Source organism: Lepidochelys kempii, chromosome 2, assembly GCF_965140265.1.
Source record: "Lepidochelys kempii isolate rLepKem1 chromosome 2, rLepKem1.hap2, whole genome shotgun sequence".
In the NCBI taxonomy this organism is placed as follows: Eukaryota; Metazoa; Chordata; order Testudines; family Cheloniidae; genus Lepidochelys; species Lepidochelys kempii.
Genome location: NC_133257.1, coordinates 255,402,386 through 255,427,445, shown reverse-complemented (window position 1 = coordinate 255,427,445; position 25,060 = coordinate 255,402,386). Strand labels below are relative to the sequence as shown.

The 25,060-nt window shown below is 40.9% G+C and overlaps 1 protein-coding gene across 11 annotated transcripts in view; it reads left to right on the top strand.

The window, feature by feature from the left end:
• NUB1 (negative regulator of ubiquitin like proteins 1) overlaps positions 1 to 19,313 on the top strand; it is a 374,196-nt gene extending 354,883 nt beyond the window's left edge. For 8 of the 11 annotated variants that reach the window (XM_073334644.1, XM_073334645.1, XM_073334643.1 and 5 more), the window contains 11 exons: positions 1,733 to 1,927; positions 5,297 to 5,385; positions 6,872 to 6,978; positions 7,776 to 7,962; positions 11,218 to 11,325; positions 11,528 to 11,680; positions 13,260 to 13,406; positions 15,745 to 15,846; positions 16,504 to 16,696; positions 17,811 to 17,894; positions 18,576 to 19,313. In XM_073334644.1, coding sequence (XP_073190745.1) covers positions 1,733 to 1,927; positions 5,297 to 5,385; positions 6,872 to 6,978; positions 7,776 to 7,962; positions 11,218 to 11,325; positions 11,528 to 11,680; positions 13,260 to 13,406; positions 15,745 to 15,846; positions 16,504 to 16,696; positions 17,811 to 17,894; positions 18,576 to 18,739 — 1,529 coding nt within the window. In that variant the 3' untranslated portion in view covers positions 18,740 to 19,313. The remainder of the gene's footprint in view (positions 1 to 1,732; positions 1,928 to 5,296; positions 5,386 to 6,871; positions 6,979 to 7,775; positions 7,963 to 11,217; positions 11,326 to 11,527; positions 11,681 to 13,259; positions 13,407 to 15,744; positions 15,847 to 16,503; positions 16,697 to 17,810; positions 17,895 to 18,575) is intronic. The other 3 variants (XM_073334636.1, XM_073334642.1, XM_073334646.1) reach the window with 3 other exon arrangements.
• Positions 19,314 to 25,060: the final 5,747 nt, after the last annotated feature.

The following is a 25,060-nucleotide window of genomic DNA, read 5'->3' as shown; positions in this document are numbered from 1 at the left end:
TGCATCTGATGAAGTGAGCTGTAGCTCACGAAAGCTCATGCTCAAATAAATTGGTTAGTCTAGGTGCCACAAGTACTCCTTTTCTTTTTGCGAATACAGACTAACACGGCTGTTACTCTGAAACCACAATGATGTCACTCCCCTGCCTTAAATAGTTTTTGCATATGACTGGAATCCTTTGTCTCCCAGTGTGGTTCCCACTCCCAGTTAGTGGAAAAATACTAGTATTATCATGGAGTCCAGTACCAGGTGACCTGGTCACATGACCCTCCAGCCATAACTCAGAGGCTGTTTGTAGCATCTGCAGAAAGACTTTTCAGTGGGTGATTAGCATCTTCAAAGACCTATTGTTTTCCCTAATGGCCCTTCCCAATGGGCCATTCAAACTGATTACATTCTGTCCAGTGGGCGTTCCCCAGGTGTAAACACATTTGTAACAGATGCATAGACAATATTCTTAACTTCAGATACAAAAATGATACATACATACAAATAGGATAATCATGTTCAGTAAATCATAACCTTTTCAATGATACCTCACATGACCTATCTGGTATAAAATATCAAAGTTATGCCATAATCATATCAAATATAATAATATCTCTATGAAGAATATGGGGATGTAGTGTGACAAGATGCTCAGATGCTACAGTAATGGGAGCCATATGAGTATCTTAGATACATAGATAGACAAACACAGAACTGTCTCATCACTTTGGTTGCAATTTTTTTCCCTCGTTGAAATTGTTAACTGTTAACTTCATTGGGAGCAGGAATTAGCCCTGCATGTTTTGAGTAAAAGGACTAGGGTGTTTTAAAATATGGAAGCTTTGGGGGATACAGACCTGATCCTGAAAGATTCTGAATGCCTTTAATTCCCACTGAAGATTTTGGTAACTGAGGTTACTTAGTTGCACGTTGCATTAGTCAGTACTTGAGCCATTCAGTTTAATATTTGAACAGTAGAGCATGAAATGTAAGACATTTCTGTGAATAATAAACATATCCACACTTAGGCTAGCTAGAATAAATGTATAAGGGGTATCACCCATCACATTAGAGGACATAAGCCAACCACCAAATGTTGGCTTAGGGAAGAAGTACCAGATCATGCAAGTGTTAATATGGAAGAGCTGTATTTAGAGGGATGAGTTACCCCTATGCTTGTGAGGGGGAAAAAAACCACTTCGAAGTGCTAGTAAAATAGCAAATAGTTCTACAGTAATGGAGGGTGTTTTGGAAAATGCATTGTCTTAGGGCTTGTCTACACTGGCAATTAACAGCGCTGCAACTTTCTCACTCAGGGGTGTGAAAAAACACCCCCGTGAGCGCAGCGCTGGGTGCTACGCCTCTCGTGGAGGCGACCACACAAGGCACGTTACACAAGGCGACCACACAAGGCACGGCAGCGCTTTAGCATTGCCAGTGTAGACTAGCCCTTAGGTGGTTGCTCCTTTTTGAAGTCTTCCTAGCAGGAATAGCTGTTTTTAAAATGTAAAAAGAAAAGGAGGACTTGTGGCACCTTAGAGACTAACCAATTTATTAGAGCATTATGCTCTAATTGGTTAGTCTCTAAGGTGCCACAAGTCCTCCTTTTCTTTTTGCGAATACAGACTAACACGGCTGTTACTCTGAAACCTTTTAAAATGTAGTTATCTAGCAGTACAACATGAAATGTACTGTCTTCATAAATGTAATTTGTTTTGCCTATTAATCATGCTCTGTTTTTCAGAAAAAACACTTGAAGAGCAAGGTATAACGCACAATGTAAAGGTCATGGTGCTTGAGCTAAGACAGAGTGAAGAGGATACCAAAAAAAAAGTTCAGGAAGAAGAAATGCAACATGAAGAAGAGACCATGAAGGAGAAAGAAAGAAGGGAAAGGATGAAAAGAACTAAGAAAGGTTTAGAAATACTGGCAACGAGAGGTATGGGATTTTTACTCTTACGTGCAGTAGAAAACAGCAGAATGAGTTTTAAAAAAAACCCCACTTCTATTTAAAAAAAACAAGGCAAAGTGGAAAGATTAGTATAACTTTGGGTTGTGATCTAATCACATCTAAACAAAGTCAAGCCTTGTCAGTACTTGGATGGGAAACCTCCAAGCAAAACCCAAGCGCTGCAGGAAGTGGACTTGGTGATTCATTCATTCCTAAATTGATGCGAAACAAATCCATTGTCATGATCCTAGGAGGCACCATGCTACTTGAAGGTGCCATCTTGCAGATGAAATGTGTAAAACCAGTTTGACCTCTTCTATTTGATCTTGTGAATCTAAGGGTGTTAAAGCCAATGAACTGGCCAGATTATTACATTCTGCCCACTTGAAAATTGGTTTCTCCAGTTGGTTATAGTACTCTTCTTCACTTCTTAAAAGACCTTATTTGTATAATGCTTGTGTTTCCATAAGAGAGACAAGGTGGGTAAGGTAATATCTTTTATTGGATTAACTTCTGTTGGTGAGAGAGACGAGCTTCCATGCTTACAGCAAAATTTTCTTCAGTCTGGGAAATGTACTAAGTGAGTCACAGCTGAATATAAGGTGGAACAGATTGGTTAGCCTAAGTTGTTAACACATATTTCAAGGGACCATTCAAGATGAAGTGATTCCTTAGAACATTTTGAGTTTTGAGAAAGGTACTGTATGAATCTGTTGTTAAATGGGGCACTTGAGAGTTAAGATACTGACAGCTCTGAAAACGTGCTTTGTATTTATTGCAGAAATAGCTAGGCCAGAATGATATATTGTGAGTTGTTATGCCCTTCTCTGTCAGTTACCTCTGTTATGACCATAGATACCCATGATTTCATTATGCAAGGTAGTTCACGTGTCATTCTGGTCCACAGTGAGGCCATTCTCTTCTCCATGAATTTTGATGGAGGCTGCTGGCAACTGTGGACCAAGTTAAAGAACCAGTCAATTTGAAAATAGTCATTTTCAAAATGTGAGTTAAGAGTAGTTTCAGGCACTACACCTGCCCAGGATGCCCTTTTGTTAGTTTGAAGTTTTAAATCATTACTATTTTAAAAATGCTTTTATTTCCTTAGTTTCTGCTTGAAAGACCCACAAATAGAAAACTTAACTGGACTATTCACTAAAGTCCTGTCAAATGTAAAAGTATACAGACGAGTTTTCTCTAATCTTCTCTTACAATGGGTTGCTTACAACAGTATTAGGTTGTAACAAAAAATGTAAGTAGGTGGAAATGCCCCTCTGTATTGGGCCTGTTAGGCAACTTAGATTTCAGTTCTTCGGTAAGCTCTTTGCAGGTAGATCTCTGCACCTGCATAGACGCCCATAAGCTTAGTTCCAGAAATACTGAGCAAGTATTGGAGAACGATAACAAACTGTCATTGTACAGTTACTCCTGGGGGAATTCTGTGCCACTGCGCAATGCAGAATTTTCCAGAAATTTAATGTTGTGCGCGCAGAATTTCCTTTCCCCCACAGAAATGGGCTGCAGTGCTGCTAGTGGCCACTGGACTCAGCAGAGCCTAGTTTGCACATAGAAGACACTGCTGGACGAGGTGGGAGAGGGAGCTAGAGGGTTCCTGGCAGCTGCAGTTCCCACCATGCCCTGAGGGAAACGGAGGGTGGCATACAGCACTGGTTCTCAACCAGGGGTCCGAGGCCCCTTGGAGGGCTGCAAGCAGGTTTCAGGGGATCCACCAAGCATGGCTGGCATCAGACTTTCTAGGGCCTAGGGCAGAAAGCCAAATCCCCACCACATGAGACTGCAGCTGGAGCCCCCGAGCTCCACCACCAGGGGCTGAAGCTGAAGCCTGAGCAGCTTAGCTTTGTGGTGCCCTCAGTGTCATGGTGCCCTAGGCAATTGCCCTCCTTGCTACCCTCTGACAGCAGCCCTGGCTTTTATATGCAGAAGACAGTTGTTGTGGCACAGGTGGGCCATGGAGTTTTTATGCATGTTGGGGGGAACCTCAGAAAGAAAAAGGTTGAGAACTCCTGGAATGCAGAAAACTGTGCAAGCCTGGGACCAAGCATCAGGCTGTTTCTCCCTCTAGATCTCTGGGCTCTGCAGGGGAAGGGTACGGGTGTCTGGGTAAGGGAGTCCCCACAGCTGGACTGTGGGAGGGAACAGGGACAGGTATCTGTGCTGGGGAGACCCGGCAGCTGGACTCTGTGGGGGACAGGGTGCGGGTATCTGGGATGGGGGGGGGGGGCGCTGTTGGGCTCTGGGGAGGAGGGCGTTTGGGTGTATTGGCTGGGGGGGCCTGCAGATGGGCTCTGGGAAGAGGAGTTGTGGGTGTCTGGCCCCTTGGCTGGGATGGGGGTGTTGGGATGGGGCCAGAGAAATAGGAACTGGGTTGTCATAGGGGTTTCTTTAACTCTATTCCCAGGGGAGTTTTTGTGTGTCTGTATTGTTACAGACGTACTTGCTGACAGGTATTTTAAAATAAATTAGCAAAATAATTGAAACTAGCATGATTATGTAGTGTTATTTTGACAAATAAAATTTGCAGAATTTTGCAGAATTTTAAAACACTGTGCACAGAATTAATTTTTTGGTGCAGAATGCCCCCAGGAGTATACAGTGCAGCACTAGAGTATCGAGGATCCGTGGGAAGACTTCACTGGGTCCATTGGCAGGCTCAAGGATCAACCCACACAGCTCATTGCTGGATTGGGGCAAGTCAGTGAATATGAGAGAATAGGAGGGAGTTGAGAACTCGGTTGCCCGGGTTGAAGAAAGTTACAAGACAGAAACTTTGCATATCCGGAGATTGCAGGGCTTTCCCTGAATGGCACTGGTATATTGGCAAAACATCTTTTCATGTTAAGTCAAACCACAGCAAATAAGAAACAGATCACTGCGTTGCAAGCACCAAAGGGAAACTGAGGAAAATGAATATATTTAGTTTTAGTTGATAAAACCATAGAGAATAAAGCTCATTATTTTGTATTTCACTGTTACCAGTCTATTAAGTGAACTGCATTATGCACCATTGGATATGCAGATGCTTTCCTCTCCTGAATAAGTTCTTTACAGCACACACAATTTAGAATTTCGTTCAGAAATTCAGGCTTGAGCTAGGGAGAGGCCCAGATCCTGCAAAAAGCTCCATAAAGGCTGTTAATGGATCAGATTTCTCATTACACAATTGGTGCCATAATAGAGAACTCTCTCTGGAAGCCACATACACTATTCTACTTCATTTTATTTACAGTTTTTCTTAACAAGATGCGTATTGATATGGTCTTAAGACCACAATCTTACTTTGTTCTTACTGTTGAAGGCATTGATAATGAATTAGTGGACACTCTTTTTTTGTTGCAGATGATTATTTAGATCCAGATACCACTCCATATCTAGATATAGCTAACCAAACTGGAAGATCTATCAAGATTCCTCAGCAAGCCAAAAAAGTAAGTATAACATTTAAGGAAGATATTTAGTGACCTTTTAAATAATCTTCACATGTGGTAATTTAAGTATTATATTGAAATGGTCAAAACTGTTTCTTAAACAACCTCTGTAGATGCCAGCAAAAATTGATTGCTTAATAGAAGTGGTCTTCTGATAAAGGTGAAGCAGAACTGTGCTCCTGTACATTTGGGAATACTCTGATGGTCTCAGGACAGGCAGTTGTCTAACGTCTGTGATTTCTTGTAGAATCTTTTGTAAAAGGTGTTTGCATTTTGTCTTCGTGCCTAGAGCTATACATTAATTTATGTATTTTACGCAGCGCCTATTGTTGTAGCTTCTGGGTGTCTTAGTTAGAACAATATAAAACAATTTCTTCATTAGATCTCAGTCAGTTTAAATCACAAGCTACAGGAAATGTGTTAATAGTTAACTCGAAGTATTATTAAACAAATATGACTTCTTTTGTGCCCGGAAAGTCACCAAGCCTAGGTTCTGGTAGACTATTAGAATGAGAGAATTCCACATCTGGGAGCCTTCAAGTGAGAATGCCTTGCTAGTGGTCCTGGACGATGAAATTCCAGTAACCAACAGCAAGAGCAACTCACTAGATCTTGACCACTAAGACAGAACAATAGAGGAAGAGACAATCTCTTAGATTACTAGATCATTCAGAGTTTTAAGAATCATAGCAAACACTTAGAATCACACCCAGAAGCAAAGAAGTAGTTAGCATGGAGCACTAATTCAATGTGTTAATTGTGACCTGATTTCCTCACATGGTGCACAATGTTATTCTGCCCCAGCTGATATTCCTGTATACTTTACAAAGGTAACCCCAAATAGCATATGTACTGCATGTTCTGATGCAACAGTGCAAGAAATGGAAAATCACTGTAAGGATTTTATTCAGTGCTGAGCACAAGACATTAAAGGTACATGGAGAAATCTTGTAGAATGTTTAGATAAAATAATGTTATTTATGATGCCGTTCATTGTCATAGTGCAAGAACCAGAAAGTTTTCAGCAACCTTCACTACTTCTGTCATTTAGTTTAGTAGAATTGAAAAAATGAGATTAGATTTTTGGCAAGTGATTCATGGGATTTTATCATCTATTTGGAAATAGTAGGGTTAGTTGGTTATTTATGAACACTGGCTGGATGCTGTTCTGTACAGTTATGCTCAGTAAGAGACTTATCCTGTTTATGAGTAAATTCTTGAAAACATATTTAGGGTTGCACTTTAAAAGTAAGGCAGGTGAAATATGTCATGTATCAGTAGCAATCATTGTTTTCAATAAATTGGACAACACAAATGACAAATACATGGGTAGATTGGTGAGAAGAAGTGTTAAATGATGGGAGATAATATGGCTTGATGAAGTGTTTTTCCATGGACAACAAATAATGTAAGTTATTTTCTATGACATTTCTTTTTAATTGTGAACATAATAAGGGTTTAATATATTCTTAATCCATTTTCATAGTCCCTTCTATTAGCTATGGGCTATCATGAAAAAGGCAGAGCATTCATGAAGAAAAAAGAATATGCCGTAGCACTGCCATTCTTGCTGGATGCTGATAAACACTTCCGGTAAGAACCTTTCTGAATTGTCATGTGGCTTTTCAGAGTACCAGCCAGTTGTGGGAACAGCATAAGTCATACCACACAGCGTACATTTTACATCAGTGGTTTTCAACCTTTTTTCATTTGTGGACCTCTAAAAAAATATCAAATGGAGGTGCAGACCCCTTTGGAAATCTTAGACAGTCTGCAGAGCCCAGGTTGAAAATCACTGTTCTATAGTAACAACAACCACTATTTTATATGGTATTCTTCCACAAGCATGCCACTAGTGGGCAGCGTTTGATAAAATTGCTTTAGTCTAGTCTAATGCAGCCCCCTTTGGTGTCCAAAAAAGTGGTGGTCTCCCCGTATGTTTCTGATATGCCAGCACATTCTGAGGGACTTCCCAAGGAGCACAATTTGGATCTTTACATGCCTCCAATGAAGATAACTGATTTCTATGCCCTCCCAAAAGGTTGGAGTGTTGTAACTCCACTATACTTTTAAAACTGCAGTATCATATGTAGAAACAAGATAAAGTAAAGATAGTGTAGATTTAAGTCAAATGTAATATACCATAATATGATATACCTGGGACTCTCATGACATGAGAGCAGAGCATATTAGTTTGATAAATTAAAAAGTAATTTTGTATGTTACATTTATATCAGTGTGATGGTCAGACTGTAGAAATTTTCGGAATACACATGATATATATGTACGCATTCACACACGTTTTCCTTTTCATGTTTTCCTGTCCCAATTCTTCAATGCAGTAGGGAATGAAGAAGGAACTTAGTTAATATTTTATTGCTGTTTTGCAGTGATTGTGGTAATGAACTTCTGAATACAGTTGATAATTATGCAGTGTTGCAGTTGGATATAGTATGGTGCTACTTCCGTCTGGGACAGCTGGAATGCCTTGATGATGCAGAGAAAAAGCTCGCCACAGCCCACAAATGCTTCAAGAGGTGTTATGGGGAAAACCACGAAAGACTTCTCACAATAAAAGTATGCTGGCATGATTTTACTGAAGGTGGTTTTGTTTTAGCAAATATTAATTCTTTGTTCCAGTATTTCAAAACTTTTTTAGGAATATAAAGTTCTCATATGTCCCCTTTAACCTTTACTTTTCACTCTTTCCAGATGTATAATTGTCAATACTGTAAAAGCATTGGACATGCATTGTGAGAATTCAGCATAACTGCTTTTCCCACCTCTCTGTATTATTAATGACATTTTCTTCAAACTGCATCACATTTCTGTCTGATGGGGAACTAATGTTAACTGGCTAATTCAGTATATATATATCACCTATGTTGGAATTCCTTCTTAAGTATTACATATTTAGGGTGACCAGGTGTCCCAATATTATCAAGATCATTCCGATATTAGGGGCTTTGTCTTATATAGGCAACTATTCCCCCCCTCCCCCATCCCAATATTTCACAGTTGTTATATATCTTTTCACTGAGTTACATTTTGAACATGCACACTGACAGCTGTCTAGGGGATAGGTCATTGGACTGGAACTCAGGAGAACTAGGTTTTGGTTCTGCCACTGGCCTGCTAGGTGACTTTGGACCAGCCATTTCGTCTCTTTGTACCGCGGTTTCCCTGTCTGGAAAATGGAGGAAATTATACTTCCCTCCTTTGTAATGAGCCTTGAGATCTATTGACAAAAAAGAAAGGTGGTGGTGGTAACATGTTGCCCTAGTTCTTGATCAGAATTTGAAGACTGTTCATATAAATTGGTTAGAGGCTTCCGAAATACTGCTTGAAGTAGTGTTAAACAAAGGAAAGTATTTAAAAAATGTAATTGTTACCCTAAAATTGGTCTCACATTTTGTAGCTTTCTTCTTCTACTCCAGTCTTGAATTATTTGAGGCCTGGCATCATAAAATCATAGAATATCAAGGTTGGAAGGGACCTCAGGAGGTCATCTAGTCAAACCCCCTGCTCAAAGCAGGACCGATCCCCAACTAAATCATCCCAGCCAGGGCTTTGTCAAGCCTGACCTTAAAAACTTCTAAGGAAGGAGATTCCACCACCTCCCTAGGTAATGCATTCCAGTGTTTCACCACCCTCCTAGTGAAAAAGTTTTTCCTAATATCCAATCTAAACCTCTCCCACTGCAACTTGAGACCATTACTCCTCGTTCTGTCATCTGCTACCACTGAGAACAGTCTAGAGCCATCCTCTTTGGAACCCCCTTTCAGGTAGTTGAAAGCAGCTATCAAATCCCCCCTCATTCTTCTCTTCCGCAGACTAAACTATCCCAGTTCCCTCAGTCTCTCCTCATAAGTCATGTGTTCCAGTCCCCTAATCCTTTTTTGTTGCCTTCCGTTGGACGTTTTCCAACTTTTCCACATCCTTCTTGTAGCGTGGAGCCCAAAACTAGACACAGTACTCCAGATGAGGCCTCACCAATGTCGAATAGAGGGGAACGATCACGTCCCTTGATCTGCTGGCAATGCCCCTACTTATACATCCCAAAATGCCATTGGCCTTCTTGGCAACAAGGGCACACTGTTGACTCATATCCAGCTTCTCATCCACTGTAACCCCTACGTCCTTTTCTGCAGAACTGCTGCCTAGCCATTCGGTCCCTAGTCTGTAGCGGTGCATGGGATTCTTCCGTCCTAAGTGCAAGACTCTGCACTTGTCCTTGTTGAACCTCATCAGATTTCTTTTGGCCCAATCCTCTAATTTGTCTAGGGCCTTCTGTATCCTATCCGTACCCTCCAGTGTATCTACCTCTCCTCCCAGTTTAGTGTCATCTGCAAACTTGCTGAGGGTGCAATCCACACCATCCTCCAGATCATTAATGAAGATATTGAACAAAACCGGCCCGAGGACCGACCCTTGGGGCACTCCACTTGATACTGGCTGCCAACTACCAGTTGAGCCCAACAATCTAGCCAGCTTTCTATCCACCTTATAGTCCATTCATCCAGCCCATACTTCTTTAACTTGCTGGCAAGAATACTGTGGGAGACCGTGTCAAAAGTTTTGCTAAAGTCAAACACGCCCACTGCTTTCCCCTCATCCACAGAGCCAGTTATCTTGTCATAGAAGGCAATTAGATTAGTCAGGCATGACTTGCCCTTGGTGAATCTATGCTGACTGTTCCTGATCACTTTCCTCTCCTCTAAGTGCTTCAGAATTGATTCCTTGAGGACCTGCTCCATGATTTTTCCAGGGACTGAGGTGAGGCTGACTGGCCTGTAGTTCCCAGGATCCTCCTTCTTCCCTTTTTTTTAAAGATGGGCACTACATTAGCCTTTTTCCAGTCGTCTGGGACCTCCCCCGATCGCCATGAGTTTTCAAAGATAATGGCCAATGGCTCTGCAATCACATCCGCCAACTCCTTTAGCACTCGGATACAGCGCATCTGGCCCCATGGACTTGTGCTTGTCCAGCTTTTCTAAATAGACCCGAACCACTTCTTTCTCCACAGAGGGCTGGTCAGCTCCTCCCTATGCTGTGCTGCCCAGTGCCCATGAGTTTAAGAATAAAGGAGTAGCCTTTCACTGCAGCACCACAGTTAACCACACAGTTCTCATTAACAAAGGAAACAAGGCTGAATCTTCTCTTAAAAACACAAACCCCAATACACAGGCATTTAGCGACAGGAGAATGATTCTGCAGGCTTCAAGGAGGTTCATGCTGGCATGAGGCAGGGACGACCAGATGAACCAATAGACATGAAAGATCTGTTAAAGTGAACTCTTCCAGCAGGAGGATAGACCAGGGGAATCTTTCACATCACATTATGATGTGAGAAGGTATTCATGTTTATAAATAAATATATATTTAAAAAACCAAGAGTTGTGTGTGTGTGTGTATGTAATGGATCCAAAAGAGACTCAAATTTGAAACTTTTTAAAAAGTTTCTTCAGTTTTGATTTTAATTTTATATAAAATGTTTTTCTGAATGCCTGATTAAGAGGTTTTCTTTGCTTCTCAGTTTGTTTTCCATAGCATAGTGCAATACATAACAGGATTTAAATAGCTTTTCAGACTTTGATCCCATTATTGGATCCCTGCACCTGTGTGGAACCCCGCTGACTTCAGTGGGGCACCACCCATGTGGATCTGACTGCAAGAACGGGGCTAGCGTCTGTAAATTTCACATGCACAAATCTGTAATCCTTTTAGAATGTAAGATTTTTCACCTGCTTGTTGAGTGCCATGACAATTAGCATGTAATGGACTGATGCTCTGTTATACACTAACTTTTTTCTTTATTGAAAATTTCTTTAGGGAAGTTCTGGGAGTGAAAAGGTTTTATTTCTAAGGCTTTACCTCCTTCAGGGAATAGGAGACTATCATAACGGCAAAGAAAAAGAGGCTGTTGAACATCTTCAGAAGGTAAGGCATTGCACTAAGCAGCACATCACATTATAGGAACTCATTTGGAAACAGAGCTCACATGTTTTGCCTGATCTTGCATTCTCTACCCCCTCTTCTTGCCACCTCCCTCCCCCCAATGCACAGGGAATTTGGGAAGGGACCTTTAATATATATGCCAGTGGTGGCATTGATTTGATTGTTCTGTTCTTTCTACATCTAGGCAAATGATTTGTATCAAGAGCTCTCCATAGATCCTGAAAAAATCAATAATTTGTTACTCCTGGGATTCTCTGCTCAGGAAGCTCGTCTTGGTCTACGAGCTTGTTATGGGAACCTGGAGGAGGCTGCCAGTCTTATTACCAGCAGAAGAGAGGTACGGTGCTGGGAAAGTATTAAACAGGTCTGAGTACTTATGTTCCAGAATGTACATCTTACGTATGTATTGAGACATGAGACAAAGCCAAGAGCTTTCATCAACTCTACATTGGTATTCACGGTGAAACTGAACAGTTTGCAATATTTTGTTGCAAGTATGAAATAGAAATTTAAAATTCTAAGGGGCAAATTCTCTCCCACCTGGCACAAGTGTGCAAGGCCTGAAAAAGTAGAACTGCCATGATATTGAAGAGGTACATGAGGATACTTTGCATCAGTTTTTACCACTTAACTGTGCTCTTTGGGAGCACAGATGGGGAATCCAAACTACATAGATTTACCAGCCAAAACTCCCATTTCAGAGTTGGCTGGTATGACACCTCAGAGGCTGCAGTTGTGGCCACAGAGTAGCTACTCACAGTGCTGCACATTCTGGCTTTGGATTGGGAATGCGGGGGAGAAGAATATTTGCTTTGTAAGGGAAGGGGGAGGATGGGAATTTGGCACAATATGTTTCTAATTTTAGACCGTTATTTAAACTATGATACAGGAGTAGTCAAGTGGAAAGGGACTGAGCTGAACTCCTTGGTTAATTTGCTGGCTCTGATACTGATTGTCCAACCTTGGGCAAGTCATTTTACTTACCTGTGTACCCATCTGTAAAACTAATAAAATATCTACCTCACAGGGATCTTAATATGCTTAATAAACTCAGGCCTGATCCTGAGACAATCCAAAGCATAAAAAAATGTAACATCATTCTGGGATGTATTAGCAGGAGTGTTGTTAGCAAGACACGAGAAGTAATTCTTCAGCTCTACTCAGCGCTGATTAGACTTCAACTGGTGTATTGTTTCCAGTTCTTGGCACCATATTTCCTTAAAGATGTGAACAAATTGGAGAAAGTCCAGAGAAGAGCAACAAAAATGATTAAAGGTCAAGAGCACATGACCTATGAGGGAAGATTGAAAAAATTGGGTTTGTTTAGTCTGGATAAGAGAAGACTGAGAGGGGACATAACAGTTTTGAAGTACATAAAAGGTTGTTAAAGGAGGAGGGAGATAAATTGTCCTCTTTATTTTCTGAGGATAGGATAAAAAGCAAAGGGCTTAAATTGCAGCAAAGGCAGTTTAGGTTGGCCATTAAGAAAAACTTATTGTCTGGGTTGTTAAGGACTGGAATAAAATGCCTAGGGAGGTTCTGGAATCTCTGTTGTTGGAGATTTTTAAGAGCAGGTTAGACAAACACTAATCAGTGATGGTCTAGATAATATTTAGTCCTGCCAGGGGACTGGACTAGTACAGTATGGCTACAAAATGGTGAATTAGGATTACAAAGTTTGCTAGTGTATATACAACCTTATATTGGAGGAGGGAATGTCTCTTAAAGATCATTGAGCAGCACAAATTTGTTTAAAAAAAAGTTTTCTTCCTCCCTGGAAGATTTGTAAAGATTAAAAAAGTATACAGAAGAAACCACATACACGTCTATCAAAGAAGTAATGGATCCATCTTCTAGTAGAAAGCTGACAGTATTCTTCTACAATACTTAGCTTTGTAATGACCCTGCTTTTATAGGAAAAGGCACAAATAAGGAGAGAGGAGAGAGCTAAGAGGAGGAGGAGATTGGACGATATAAATACCTTGAAAACTATGGGCTACTCAGAGCGAGCCGCTAAAAAAGCACTTCACCAGGCACAAGGAAACTTGGACGACGCCTTTAAGGTAAATCGCTTTCAAGAATGGTACTCTCATACAGTAGACCTTTTCCACTGGAAGCCATAGAAATACAGCTACCAAAAATGCATGTTTTCTAGACATTTTCTTTTTCTCTTTTTCTATTACTGACTCACTATGTGATTAAACTTTCACTCTCTAAACTGGTGAATCAGGCTGTCATACTGTCTGGGGTGGCCCATGAGCAAGAATGCCACCCTTCGAGCAGTTTGATAAAAAGCAGGGCACAAACCCCAAACTGGTTTTGAGTTCTGTATTTAGATTTCACCAACAAGTAACAAGTGTAAACTCCTCAGGCACTCTACAGCCTTAACATGGAGTCACAGACAGTCCCCTTGGGCATGCTGATCCATTTTGCCATCCAGGCAAGCTTGACTTTGTGATAGATGGTCACTTTACACAAAAGATCACAAAATATTCAGGTTACTTCTCATCCCAAAGGACCAGTCACTTACCCCAAATCAATTTGCACCTTAGATCTCACACCAAAGACAACACCTGTAACCAGCCCTGTAACAAACTAACTAAAGGTTTATTAACTGGGGAAAAGAAATATTTACAGGATTAAAGCAGGTAAGCATACACACACCAAAAAGATGCAATCTTAAGTTCAAAAGGTAATAGAAGCTTCTATAATAAACAAGCTTTTATTCCTTTAGGGCTAATCCAAGCCAAGCAGCTTGGGGAATCTCTTGTTTATGTTTAGGAGTCTTTGCCCCTCAGAGTCCATAAAGAGACCCTAATTCCTTAGGGTCACGAATTTTTATCCTCACCTCCCTAGCGTCCAAGCTGATGGGACAAGTGCTTCTGCGTATAACCTCTTCATGAGTAGGTGTGGGGAACAATTGACAGAATCATTGTTCTACAATGGCCTATTTGGATTCAGTAGTCCTTCCTGATGAGCAGGAGATAACACCTTTTGTAGAAATCCAGCATTTTGCATTAGGTCAAGTTTTTTTTTTCCTGTTTGGTGAGTTACATAGTTTCAGAACAGATATTTTACAGTTACAGAAGAAATACTTAAGTAGCACCTTATAGAGGTGAATACAGATAGTATAAGTAGGATTAATACATGCAGCATCCTACAGGCATTCCATAAAGTCTAGATACATCCTATAACAATGATATTTGTTTGACTGTAGTAATCCACAGATAAGCCAGACTGGTTTCCAGCTGTGCATTGGTCAGGGTTCAGTGGTGCCTGGGGCCCTGGCATCAGCAGGCACCTGGTCTGCCAGCATCACATAGGCTCACCCGTTTTTTAAACACAAGTATTTTTTTGTATATTTACGAAGATAAACGCCTGTCCCAACTTCTAGACACTCGACAAAACTTCTAGAACACAAAGGAATACAAAAGTAAATTCAGCAGGCTAGTCTCACTCACATATCAAAAATTAACCTGCTAAACGACTAAAACTTACAAACGCACTCCTGCCCCCAACATACCAGCCCCCATCCATTTCCCCTTCCAAGAAAGCCAATAAATTATGGCTACTCTGGACCAAGGGGAAAATGAAAAACAAAGTCAAAGGCCCTTTAGATGGGGTTCCATTTGAGTGTCGCTGTAGTAGTATTGTACTAGGAGAGGAAGGCCCAGCTAGGTAAGTCACAGCCAACATCTTAAACAACCTGAAAACTAATAGGCAGCCCATGCAGAGTCATAGAGCTTAAGACCAGAAGAGGCCAGTTTGATCGTCTAATCTGATCACACTGGTGTCATTTTCTCTCTCTAAAGAAAGGATGACTAGTAGCATTTTTATTTAGACAAAGGCTAATACCTATGGGGACCCTGTTTCCTACATGTAAATTACTATAGGACACTAACTTTCAGTTTATGGACATTCCCATGTCAGAAAGAGTAGACATACTAGGACAGAGGTCAGACAAAATCAACAAAACAAGATTTTGGGGCAGGGCAGATTCATTTATGTGGAAAGAACACAAAATACTGAAACTTAGCATCTACTGCTCTTAATTTGTTTAACCAATTGTCTTTTAGTATGGGAAGGATATAAACTAGATTCCACTCTCATAGTACAAGTGGGCAGGTACTAGGAATTCAGGCTGATAATCTGCCTAAATTTTCAACAGTGAGATCTGTTAAACACTGAAACAATCTTACAAGGCAAGGGGTGAAAGATGCGAGATACAACATGAGCTATCACAAGATAGGTAAGATAAATTTACTCTAAGGAACAATATGATGAGGTATTAACTACATGAGCTAATGAGTCTTTTCCAGGTTCTGTAATTGTGTGTACATCTCTTTTGAGGAATACTACAACCTTTTAACTTATACTAATCACTGTCTCTTTCTGCTTTAGATTCTTCTTGATGAACCTCAGTTATTCTTACTAAATGATGATGATAACGCTGATCCTATGGCCCCACACCAGTTTCAAGTTCCGAAGGAAAGTGTTGACCAAGTAAGTTACATGTTTTTCTTAAAGATGGAGTGTAGGGTAGTTGTTTTTTTTTAAATCAAACCAGTGTAATTCTGAGGGCTCATTTCATCCCCTTAGCTGTTTAAATATACCATATTAGATCTTCCTTTGCAAAGCCACAGTCGTGTTCTACCCCCGCCCCGCCTCTGGCACTCGTCGAATCCCCACTGATCTTCACCTACCACTTGGTGCAAAGTCATGCATGCTACTGAGTAATCCTGGGATGTGAATGCAGATTCTAGAGGACTTGGGTTCTTCTCTGATATGGCATGTTTTAAAGTGGAGATAAAATTCTCTTTTAATGTTCTGGCTCAGGGATAGGGAATAAGACTTAAAAAAAAAAAAAAAAAAAAAAACCCTAAACATCTTGCAGTATTTGGAGGGGTCAGGGAGAAAACCCTGATCTTTCTTGTGTAGGCAGCTGCCCTGCTCTGGAGCTGTTCAGTATTCAGTGTGATGTCACCAACTGAGAGCATGCTGGGGCATCTCCGTCAGTACATGCCAAAGAGGAGGACAGCACTTCAAAGAATCCGTAATAAGAGGAAATAAACAGGCACATTCAGATTGCTGATGTGGAATACTCTAGACTGTACAAACAAGTCAGTCTCTCAGACTTAGGGGTTTTTTGTTTTTGTCTAGTTGATGTACATGGGTTTTAATCGTGAGTCAGTGGAGGAAGCTCTGAAAGTCTTTCAGGGCAACATTCAGTTAGCTGCACAAACACTTGCTCATTATGGAGGAGTTCTTCCTGCTGAGTTGCAGCTGTCAACCGAACAGACCACTCCATCAGAAGAATCCATTTCATCAAAAGATTCTCCTACAGAGTCTGCAGGTAAGACTTGCGGCATATGACAGATATGGAGGGGGAGATGATTGCTGAATATTGAATAGATTGGATGATTACCTCAAATATCTCAAGAATCGCTCAAGCTTTTAGTAGCATAGTATCTATTGGATAGAAGTTATTAGGAGCAGGCTTTGGGCTGTGACAGTGTGCTATCTGCTCAGCAAAAATAAGGAAAATCAGAGGAAAACAGAACACTTACTGAGTGAGAGAGAGAGCAAGAAATGCAATCCATAGCTGCTAGGAATGAAATGACTGCTTTAAAACGAACGAGGAGGACTTGTGGCACCTTAGAGACTAACAAATTTATTTGAGCCTAAGCTTTCATGGGCTAAAACCCACTTCATTGGATGCATGCAGTGGAAAATACAGTAGGTAGATAGATAGATACACAGAGAACATTAAAAAATGGGTATTGCCATACCCACTACTATGAGAGTGATCAGTTAAGGTGAGCTATTATCAGCAGGAGAAAAAAAACCTTTTGTTGTGGTAATCAGGATGTCCCGTTTCCAACAGTTGACAAGAAGGTGTGAGTAACAGCAGGGGGAGAAAATAAGCATGGGGAAATAGTTTTACTTTGTTTAATGACCCATCCACTCCCAGTCTCTATTCAAGCCTAATTTAATTAAACTGTTTCCCCGTGCTTATTTTGAATCCCAATGCTAAAGAATCTCTTGCCCCCTACACTCCACCAATAATATCAGCTTCCACCATCCATTTGTACCATCAAAGGGGAGATGTGGAAGATCACCCTTCCCAAACTAGTCCATAAAACAATTATCCTTTCCTCCTTCAAATCCTTCCTTGAGACCTTTCTTCTGTGGAGCCTACAGGAAATTGCCAACTGTTAATGGCTACATGGGTGGCCCATGGGACTTGCCAATGTCTAGTTACCAAACTTTTATTTTTTGTAAAAAGTCTCAGAACCATCAGTCTGAGCCTATAGCTGGCCATTTTAAACCCCTGGTTCAACTGTAGGCTTTGTCCTCCTTCCCCCCTTCCATAGTAGTGTTTGTTACACCCGCCTGATGTGTCTTGTCCTAAATTAGATCGTAAGTTCTTCAGGGCAGAAACCATGGCATCTTATGTGTTTGTACAGCACCTACCACTATGGGAACCCCAATCCTGAATGGGGCCTTTGGGTACTACCATCATAGAAGCAATGGTATGCTATGGACTTCATGTGAGTTATGGTCAGAACAGTGATGAAAATAGCACATCCTAATTAAGAGTATGTCTATGCTTAAAACACTACAGCGGCACAGCCGCAATGCGTCAATGTAGACACTCGCTACAGTGACAGTAAAGCTTCTTCAGTTGCTGTAGGTAATCCATCTCCCCAAAAAGCGGGAGTTAGGTCAGTGGAAGAATTCTTCCATGCCCTGTCTACAGTGGGGGTTAGGTCAGCCTAGCTACATGTCTAGGGGTGTTAAAAATCCACACCCCTCAGAGAAGCAGCTATGCAGATGTAAGTTTTTCAGTGTAGACCAGCCCTAAGAGCTGCTCCTTGCTGAGACCTATCTCAGGGAGTACAAGGACTAGAAATGTTATTAGGCCCTGTGCAAAGGAGGGGAGAGAGCTTACATCATCTCTTCTTTTTCTCCCCTCCACCATCTCCCTAAGTAGTCACAGTTTAACCCCAGCTTATTACAATGCTACCTAATGTACAATTAAGGCTTTTCTTACTGCTTAGAAGAATTAGTGCATCTCTCCCCAGACATCCTTTGATGCAAGATAATTTTAAACTAGTTCTCCAGTGAAAGGTTTATAAAATTAGTGGTGTTGGCAAAAGAGAGTTTCATGGGAAGTTGACTTTTTCAAAGAAAAGATTATTTTTATTTTTTTGTTTTGTTTGTTTGTTTAGGTACTTCTAGTTCATCAACGGATGAAGACATGGAAACAGATGTAGTCAATGAAATCTTAGAGGATATTCCAGAACACGAGGAAGATTATCTGGATTTAACTCTGGAAGAGGAAGAACAGGTTATTAAAGAATACTTAACCTATATGCATGAGGAACAACCCTGAAAACTCATTACCCACCATTCAGTTACATTAAATTACTTTGGCTACATATTACATTTTGGACTCTTGAGTTTGGATTTAGATACCTATATCCTCAAGCTTATCTTTTGCCAAATGCCTTACATTCAGTTAAATTATAGATGAATTATTTAATTATCAATTAATTATAACAGTGCTCAAAATCTGCTTTTTTGGGGTTTATTATAATTTGTCATAATCAGCATAAAGATGAAGCAGAAACAAATATTTTTCTGAAAAACACTGTTTAGTAGAGAATTGAATATATATTTATATGGGTGTGAAATTAGCCCATTTAATTAATATAGCAAATAAAAGCATTTTACAGCATTTTGCACCATCTGTTTTAAAACAAAATCTACGTTTGTAAATCAGAAACCTAGTTAATACATTTATAGAGCTGTCAGTTTACAAAACCAATTTCCTTCTCTTTGAAGTACTGTTCTCCAAAAATCACTTACAGATCTGTTGTGTATGAACTGATGATATCTTTTCTTGTCTCTGTTCATGTCAGATGTTGCAACAGCAACTAATAAAAATAAACATATGGCACACCTTGCTTTTATTGAGATGTTTTCCATACTTTAAACATAAAAATATTTTTAAAAGGGGGGGAGTTGGAAGCAGCTGGGGAGGTCCTGCTCCCATCCTTGCCTCGTGCTGATGGGGCTGATTTAAACACTTTTCTGTAAAAAAAAAATTGGTGGGCATGATGTAGGGACACATTTTGCAATTCATAATTGCACACATTCTCAACAAAATCACCCGTGAGAGCCAGACATGACCCATGGACCATAGATTTGACACTCCTGTCTCTATCTCAATTTTTAGATAATTTAAACGTAAGGAGGAGGAAACAAAACACTGGCCAGCTAATAAAGACAGAAATTGGGCCAGGCTCATTTCACCTGTCACTTTGTTGCCTTCAGAAATTTAGCTGAATGTTCCTTCCCAATGCTCTTTATCTTCCTTTTGATTCTAACACTTAGCCCTCTTCTTTTTGGTGTCCCTCCAAATGCAACTGCTGAACAGAGATGTTCCATTTTTGAGATCTGTGGTGATGCCGTAGCCCTGTTGGTCCCATGAGACTAGAGAGACAACAATATCTTTTACTGGACCAACTTCTGTTGGTGAAAGAGACAAGCTTTCAGGCTTAAACAGACCGACCTCTTCTTAAGGTCTGGGAAACTGAAGAAGAGCTCTGTGTAAACTCAAAAGCTTGTCTCTCTCACCAACAGAAGTTGGTCCAGTAAAAGATACTATCTCACCTACCTCTTGTGTCCATTTTTGAGAGGCTGTTTTGGAACAGAGATTGTGGTATAATATTTTTATTAACTTTATTCAAGCAGTAGAGGGACTCAAAGTCCCATCCATTGTGTCGGTCCATTTAGATGGCCCTACTTCAATGAAGAAAACAGTGATTGGGAAAGGAGGGAATATGACAGCAATGTGTGGTGTTCATAGTCATCTGTATCTAAACCCAGATGAAGCCCCTTCAAAGGTTAGTTTACTGCCTAAGCGGTGTACACAAGTTATTCAGGGGCCTGCTTTTCAGTTTACTCCAGTTAATTCATATGTGCTGGAATTCTAATGAATTAGCCTTCTCTAGAAAACACAAGGACAGTGGCACCTTATGGTCCAGTTAGAACAAGGAGGAAACATGGAACTATAGTTTGGTCCACCAGTATAACAATCTGGAGGGGGTACCTGGTTAGAGTTTTGTCTGCATGAAATGCCGTCTGATAGAGCTAATGGAGGAAAAGATCCGAGGTTTGGAGATGCAGGTGGAAGGTCTGGTTGAGTTTAGAAAGGAGTTTGAGCAGATTATGGAGCAAAGACATGAGGTATCTGAAGGGAAAAGCTCAGACTTGCAGATGGAAGCAGGACTGAGGAATTCTGAGGGGAGACTGGGTGAGGAAAGTGGTCATTGGAAGCATGTGACTAAAAGAACCAGGCAGAGGAAAAGACGGGCTAGTGAAGGAGAAATAGAGCTCAAGAACAGGTCTACAGAGTTGGAAAATGAAGGAGGGGCTCAGCAGGTAGTCACTGAAGGTGGAAGGGCAAGGAAGAAGAGAAGAGCAGCTAGTCCTATAGGAAAAGGGGAAGAGTCAATGGAGATTACACCAAATATGAGCCCCAGGAGGATACAGGATGGGTTGAAGAGGATTACAAGGGAGAATAGGAATGGAAAGAACTTGCAGCCAGAGGGAACAGGGGATAGACTGGAGAATAGCACCATCACCAGGAAAAGGCAGGTCTATGTGATCGGGGATTCTTTACTGAGAATAATAGACAGGCCTGTAACCAGAGCTGATCCAGAGAATAGAAGGGTATGCTGTCTTCCAGGTGCTAAGATACGGGATGTAGACCTGAGGTTGAAAAGGATCCTAAAGGGAGCAGGAAAGAATCCCCTAATTATCCTTCATGTGGGAACAAATGATACCGATAGATTCTCGCTGGAAAGTATTAAGGGAGACTATGCTAGGCTGGGGAAGACGCTTAAGGAAATTGAGGCTCAGGTGATCTTTAATGGGATTCTGCCTGTTCCTAGAGAAGGGCAACAAAGGTGTGACAAGATTATGACTATCAACAGATGGCTTAGGGAGTGGTGCTATAAGGAGGGCTTTGGGATGTATGGCCACTGGGAGGCATTCATGGACAGAGGACAGTTTTCTCTCGAGATGGACTTCATCTGAGTAGGGAAGGAAATAGACTTCTAGGATGGAGGCTGGCACAACTGATTAAGAGAGCTTTAAACTAGGAATTAGGGGGAGATGGTTGGGAGATGTCCAGGTAATCTCCACGCCAGATATTAGCATTGAGAGGGAAGAAAACGAAGTAAGAAAGGATACAGCCGTGGGTAGGAGAATGTATACAAGGAGGAAGGGCAGTGTGGACACCAGTCTAATAGGTTATACTGGCTGTAGAATGACCGTGCCTAATAGGGTACAGAATGTGAGCGAGGCCAAACAGCAAAAATTAAGATGTTTGTAACCAATGCGAGGAGCCTGGGTAACAAAATGGAGGCACTAGAGCTACTGGTGCAGGAAGAGAAACCAGATATTATAGGGATAACGGAAACATGGTGGAATAGTCGTCATGACTGAACTATGGATATTGAAGGGTCTGTGCTGTTTAGGAAAGACCGAAATAAAGGTAAAGGTGGTGGAGTAGCACTGTATATCAATGATGAGGTAGAATGTAAAGAAATAAGAAGCGATGGAATGGATAAGACAGAGTCCGTCTGAGCAAAAATTACATTGGGGAAGAAAACTATTAGAGCCTCCCCTGGGCTAGTGCTTGGGGTGTGCTATAGACCTCTGGGATCTAATCTGGATATGGACAGAGCCCTCTTTAATGTTTTTAATGAAGTAAATACTAATGGAAACTGCATGATCATGGGAAACTTTAACTTCCCAGATATAGACTGGAGGACGAGTGCTAGTAATAACAATAGGGCTCAGATTTTCCTAGATGCGATAGCTGATGGATTCCTTCATCAAGTAGTTGCTGAACCAACTAGAGGGGATGCCATTTTAGATTTGGTTTTGGTGAGTAGTGAGGACCTCATAGAAGAAATGGTTGTAGGGGATAATCTTGGTTTGAGTGATCATGATTCAAACTGAATGGAAGGATTAACAAAAATAAATCTTCAGCTAGGGTTTTTGATTTCAAAGGGGCTGACTTTCATAAATTAAGGAAATTAGTTAGAGAAGTGGATTGGACTGAAGAATTTATGGATCTAAAGGCAGAGGAGGCCTGGGATTACTTTAAATCAAAGCTGCAGAAGCTATCGGAAGTCTGCATCCCAAGAAAGGGGGAAAAATTCATAGGCAGGAGTTGTAGACCAAGCTGGATGAGCAAGCATCTCAGAGAGGTGATTAAGAAAAAGCAGAAAGCATACAGGGAGTGGAAGATGGGAGGGATCAGCAAGGAAGGCTACCTTATTGAGATCAGAACATGTAGGGATAAAGTGAGACAGGCTAAAAGTCAAGTAGAGTTGGACCTTGCAAAGGGAATTAAAACCAATAGTAAAAGGTTCTATAGCCATATAAATAAGAAAACAAAGAAAGAAGAAGTGAGACCGCTAAACACTGAGGATGGAGTGGAGGTCAAGGATAATCTAGGCATGGCCCAATATCTAAACAAATACTTTGCCTCAGTCTTTAATAAGACTAAAGAGGATCTTGGGGATAATGGTAGCATGACAAATGGGAATGAGGATATGAGGATACCATATCTGAGGTAGAAGTGAAACTCAAACAGCTTAATGGGACTAAATCGGGGGGCCCAGATAATCTTCATCCAAGAATATTAAAGGAATTGGCACACAAAATTGCAAGCCCAATAGCAAGAATTTTTAATGAATCTGTAAACTCAGGGGTTGTACCTTATGATTGGAGAATTGCTAACATAGTTCCTATTTTTAAGAGAGGAAAAAAACGTGATCCGGATAACTACAGGCCTGTTAGTTTGACATCTGTAGTATGCAAGGTCTTGGAAAAAAATTATGAAGGAGCAAGTAGTTAAGGACATTGAAGTCAATGGTAAATAGGACAAAATACAACATGGTTTTACAAAAGGTAGATCGTGCCAAACCAACCTGATCTCCTCCTTTGAGAAAGTAACAGATTTTTTAGACAAAGGAAACGCAGTGGATCTAATTTACCTAGATTTCAGTAAGGTATTTGATACCATGCCACATGGGGAATTATTGGTTAAATTGGATAAGATGGGGATCAATATGAAAATTGAAAGGTGGATAAGGAATTGGTTAACTGGGAGACTACTGCGGGTCCTACTGAAAGGTGAACTGTCAGACTGGAGGGAGGTTACCAGTGGAGTTCCTCACGGATCAGTTTTGGGACCAATCTTATTTAATCTTTTTATTACTGACCTTGGCACAAAAAGTGGGAGTGTGCTAATAAAGTTTGTGGATGATACAAAGCTGGGAGGTATTGCCAATTTAGAGAAGGACCAGGATATCATACAGGAGGATTTGGATGACCTTGTAAACTGGAGTAATAGTAATAGGATGAAATGGAATAGTGAGAAGTGTAAGGTTATGCATTTAGGGATTAATAACAAGAATTTTAGTTGTAAGCTGGGGACGCATCAATTAGAAGTAACGGAGGAGGAGAAGGACGTTGGAGTATTGGTTGATCATAGGATGACTATGAGCTGCCAATGTGATACGGCCGTGAAAAAAGCTAATGCGGTCTTGGGATGCATCAGGCAAGATATTTCCAGTAGGGATAAGGAGGTTTTAGTACCGTTATACAGGGCACTGGTGAGACCTCACCTGGAATACTGTGTGCAGTTCTGGTCTCCCATGTTTAAGAAGGATGAATTCAAACTGGAACAGGTACAGAGAAGGGCTACTAGGATGATTCGAGGAATGGAAAACTTGTCTTATGAAAGGAGACTCAAGGAGCTTGGCTTGTTTAGCCTAGCTAAAAGAAGGTTGAGGGGAGATATGATTGCTCTCTATAAATATATCAGAGGGATAAATACCAGAGAGGGAGAGGAATTATTTAAGCTCAGTACCAATGTGGACACAAGAACAAATGGATATAAACTGGTCATTGGGAAGTTCAGACTTGAAATTAGACGAAGGTTTCTAACCATCAGAGGAGTGAAGTTTTGGAATAGCCTTCCAAGGGAAGCAGTGGGGGCAAAAGATCTATCTGGCTTTAAGATTAAACTCGATAAGTTTATGGAGGAGATGGTATGATGGGATAACATGATTTTGGTAATAAATTGGTCTTTAAATATTCATGGTAAATAGGCCTAATGGCTTGTGATGGGATGTTAGATGGGGTGGGATCTGAGTTATTACAGAAAATTCTTTCCTGGGTATCTGGCTGGTGAATCTTGCCCACATGCTCAGGGTTTAGCTGATGGCCATATTTGGGGTCGGGAAGGAATTTCCCTCTAGGGCAGATTGGAAGAGGCCCTGAAGGTTTTTTGCCTTCCTCTGTAGCATGGGGCATGGGACACTTGCTGGAGGATTCTCTGCTCCTTGAAGTCTTTAAACCATGATTTGAGGACTTCAATAGCTCAGACATAGGTGAGAGGTTTATCACAGGAGTGGGTGGGTGAGATTCTGTGGCCTGCGTTGTGCAGGAGGTTGGACTAGATGATCATAATGGTCCCTTCTGACCTTAGTATCTATTAATCTTCAAATTCCAGTATGGAGCATGTTTATTTGATTTAGTACAAAGATTTCTTTTAGTCATGGCAAATATGGATCAGATATTACAGCTCACAGCAATGGTGTAGACAGTGGTATTATTTGTATGGTTT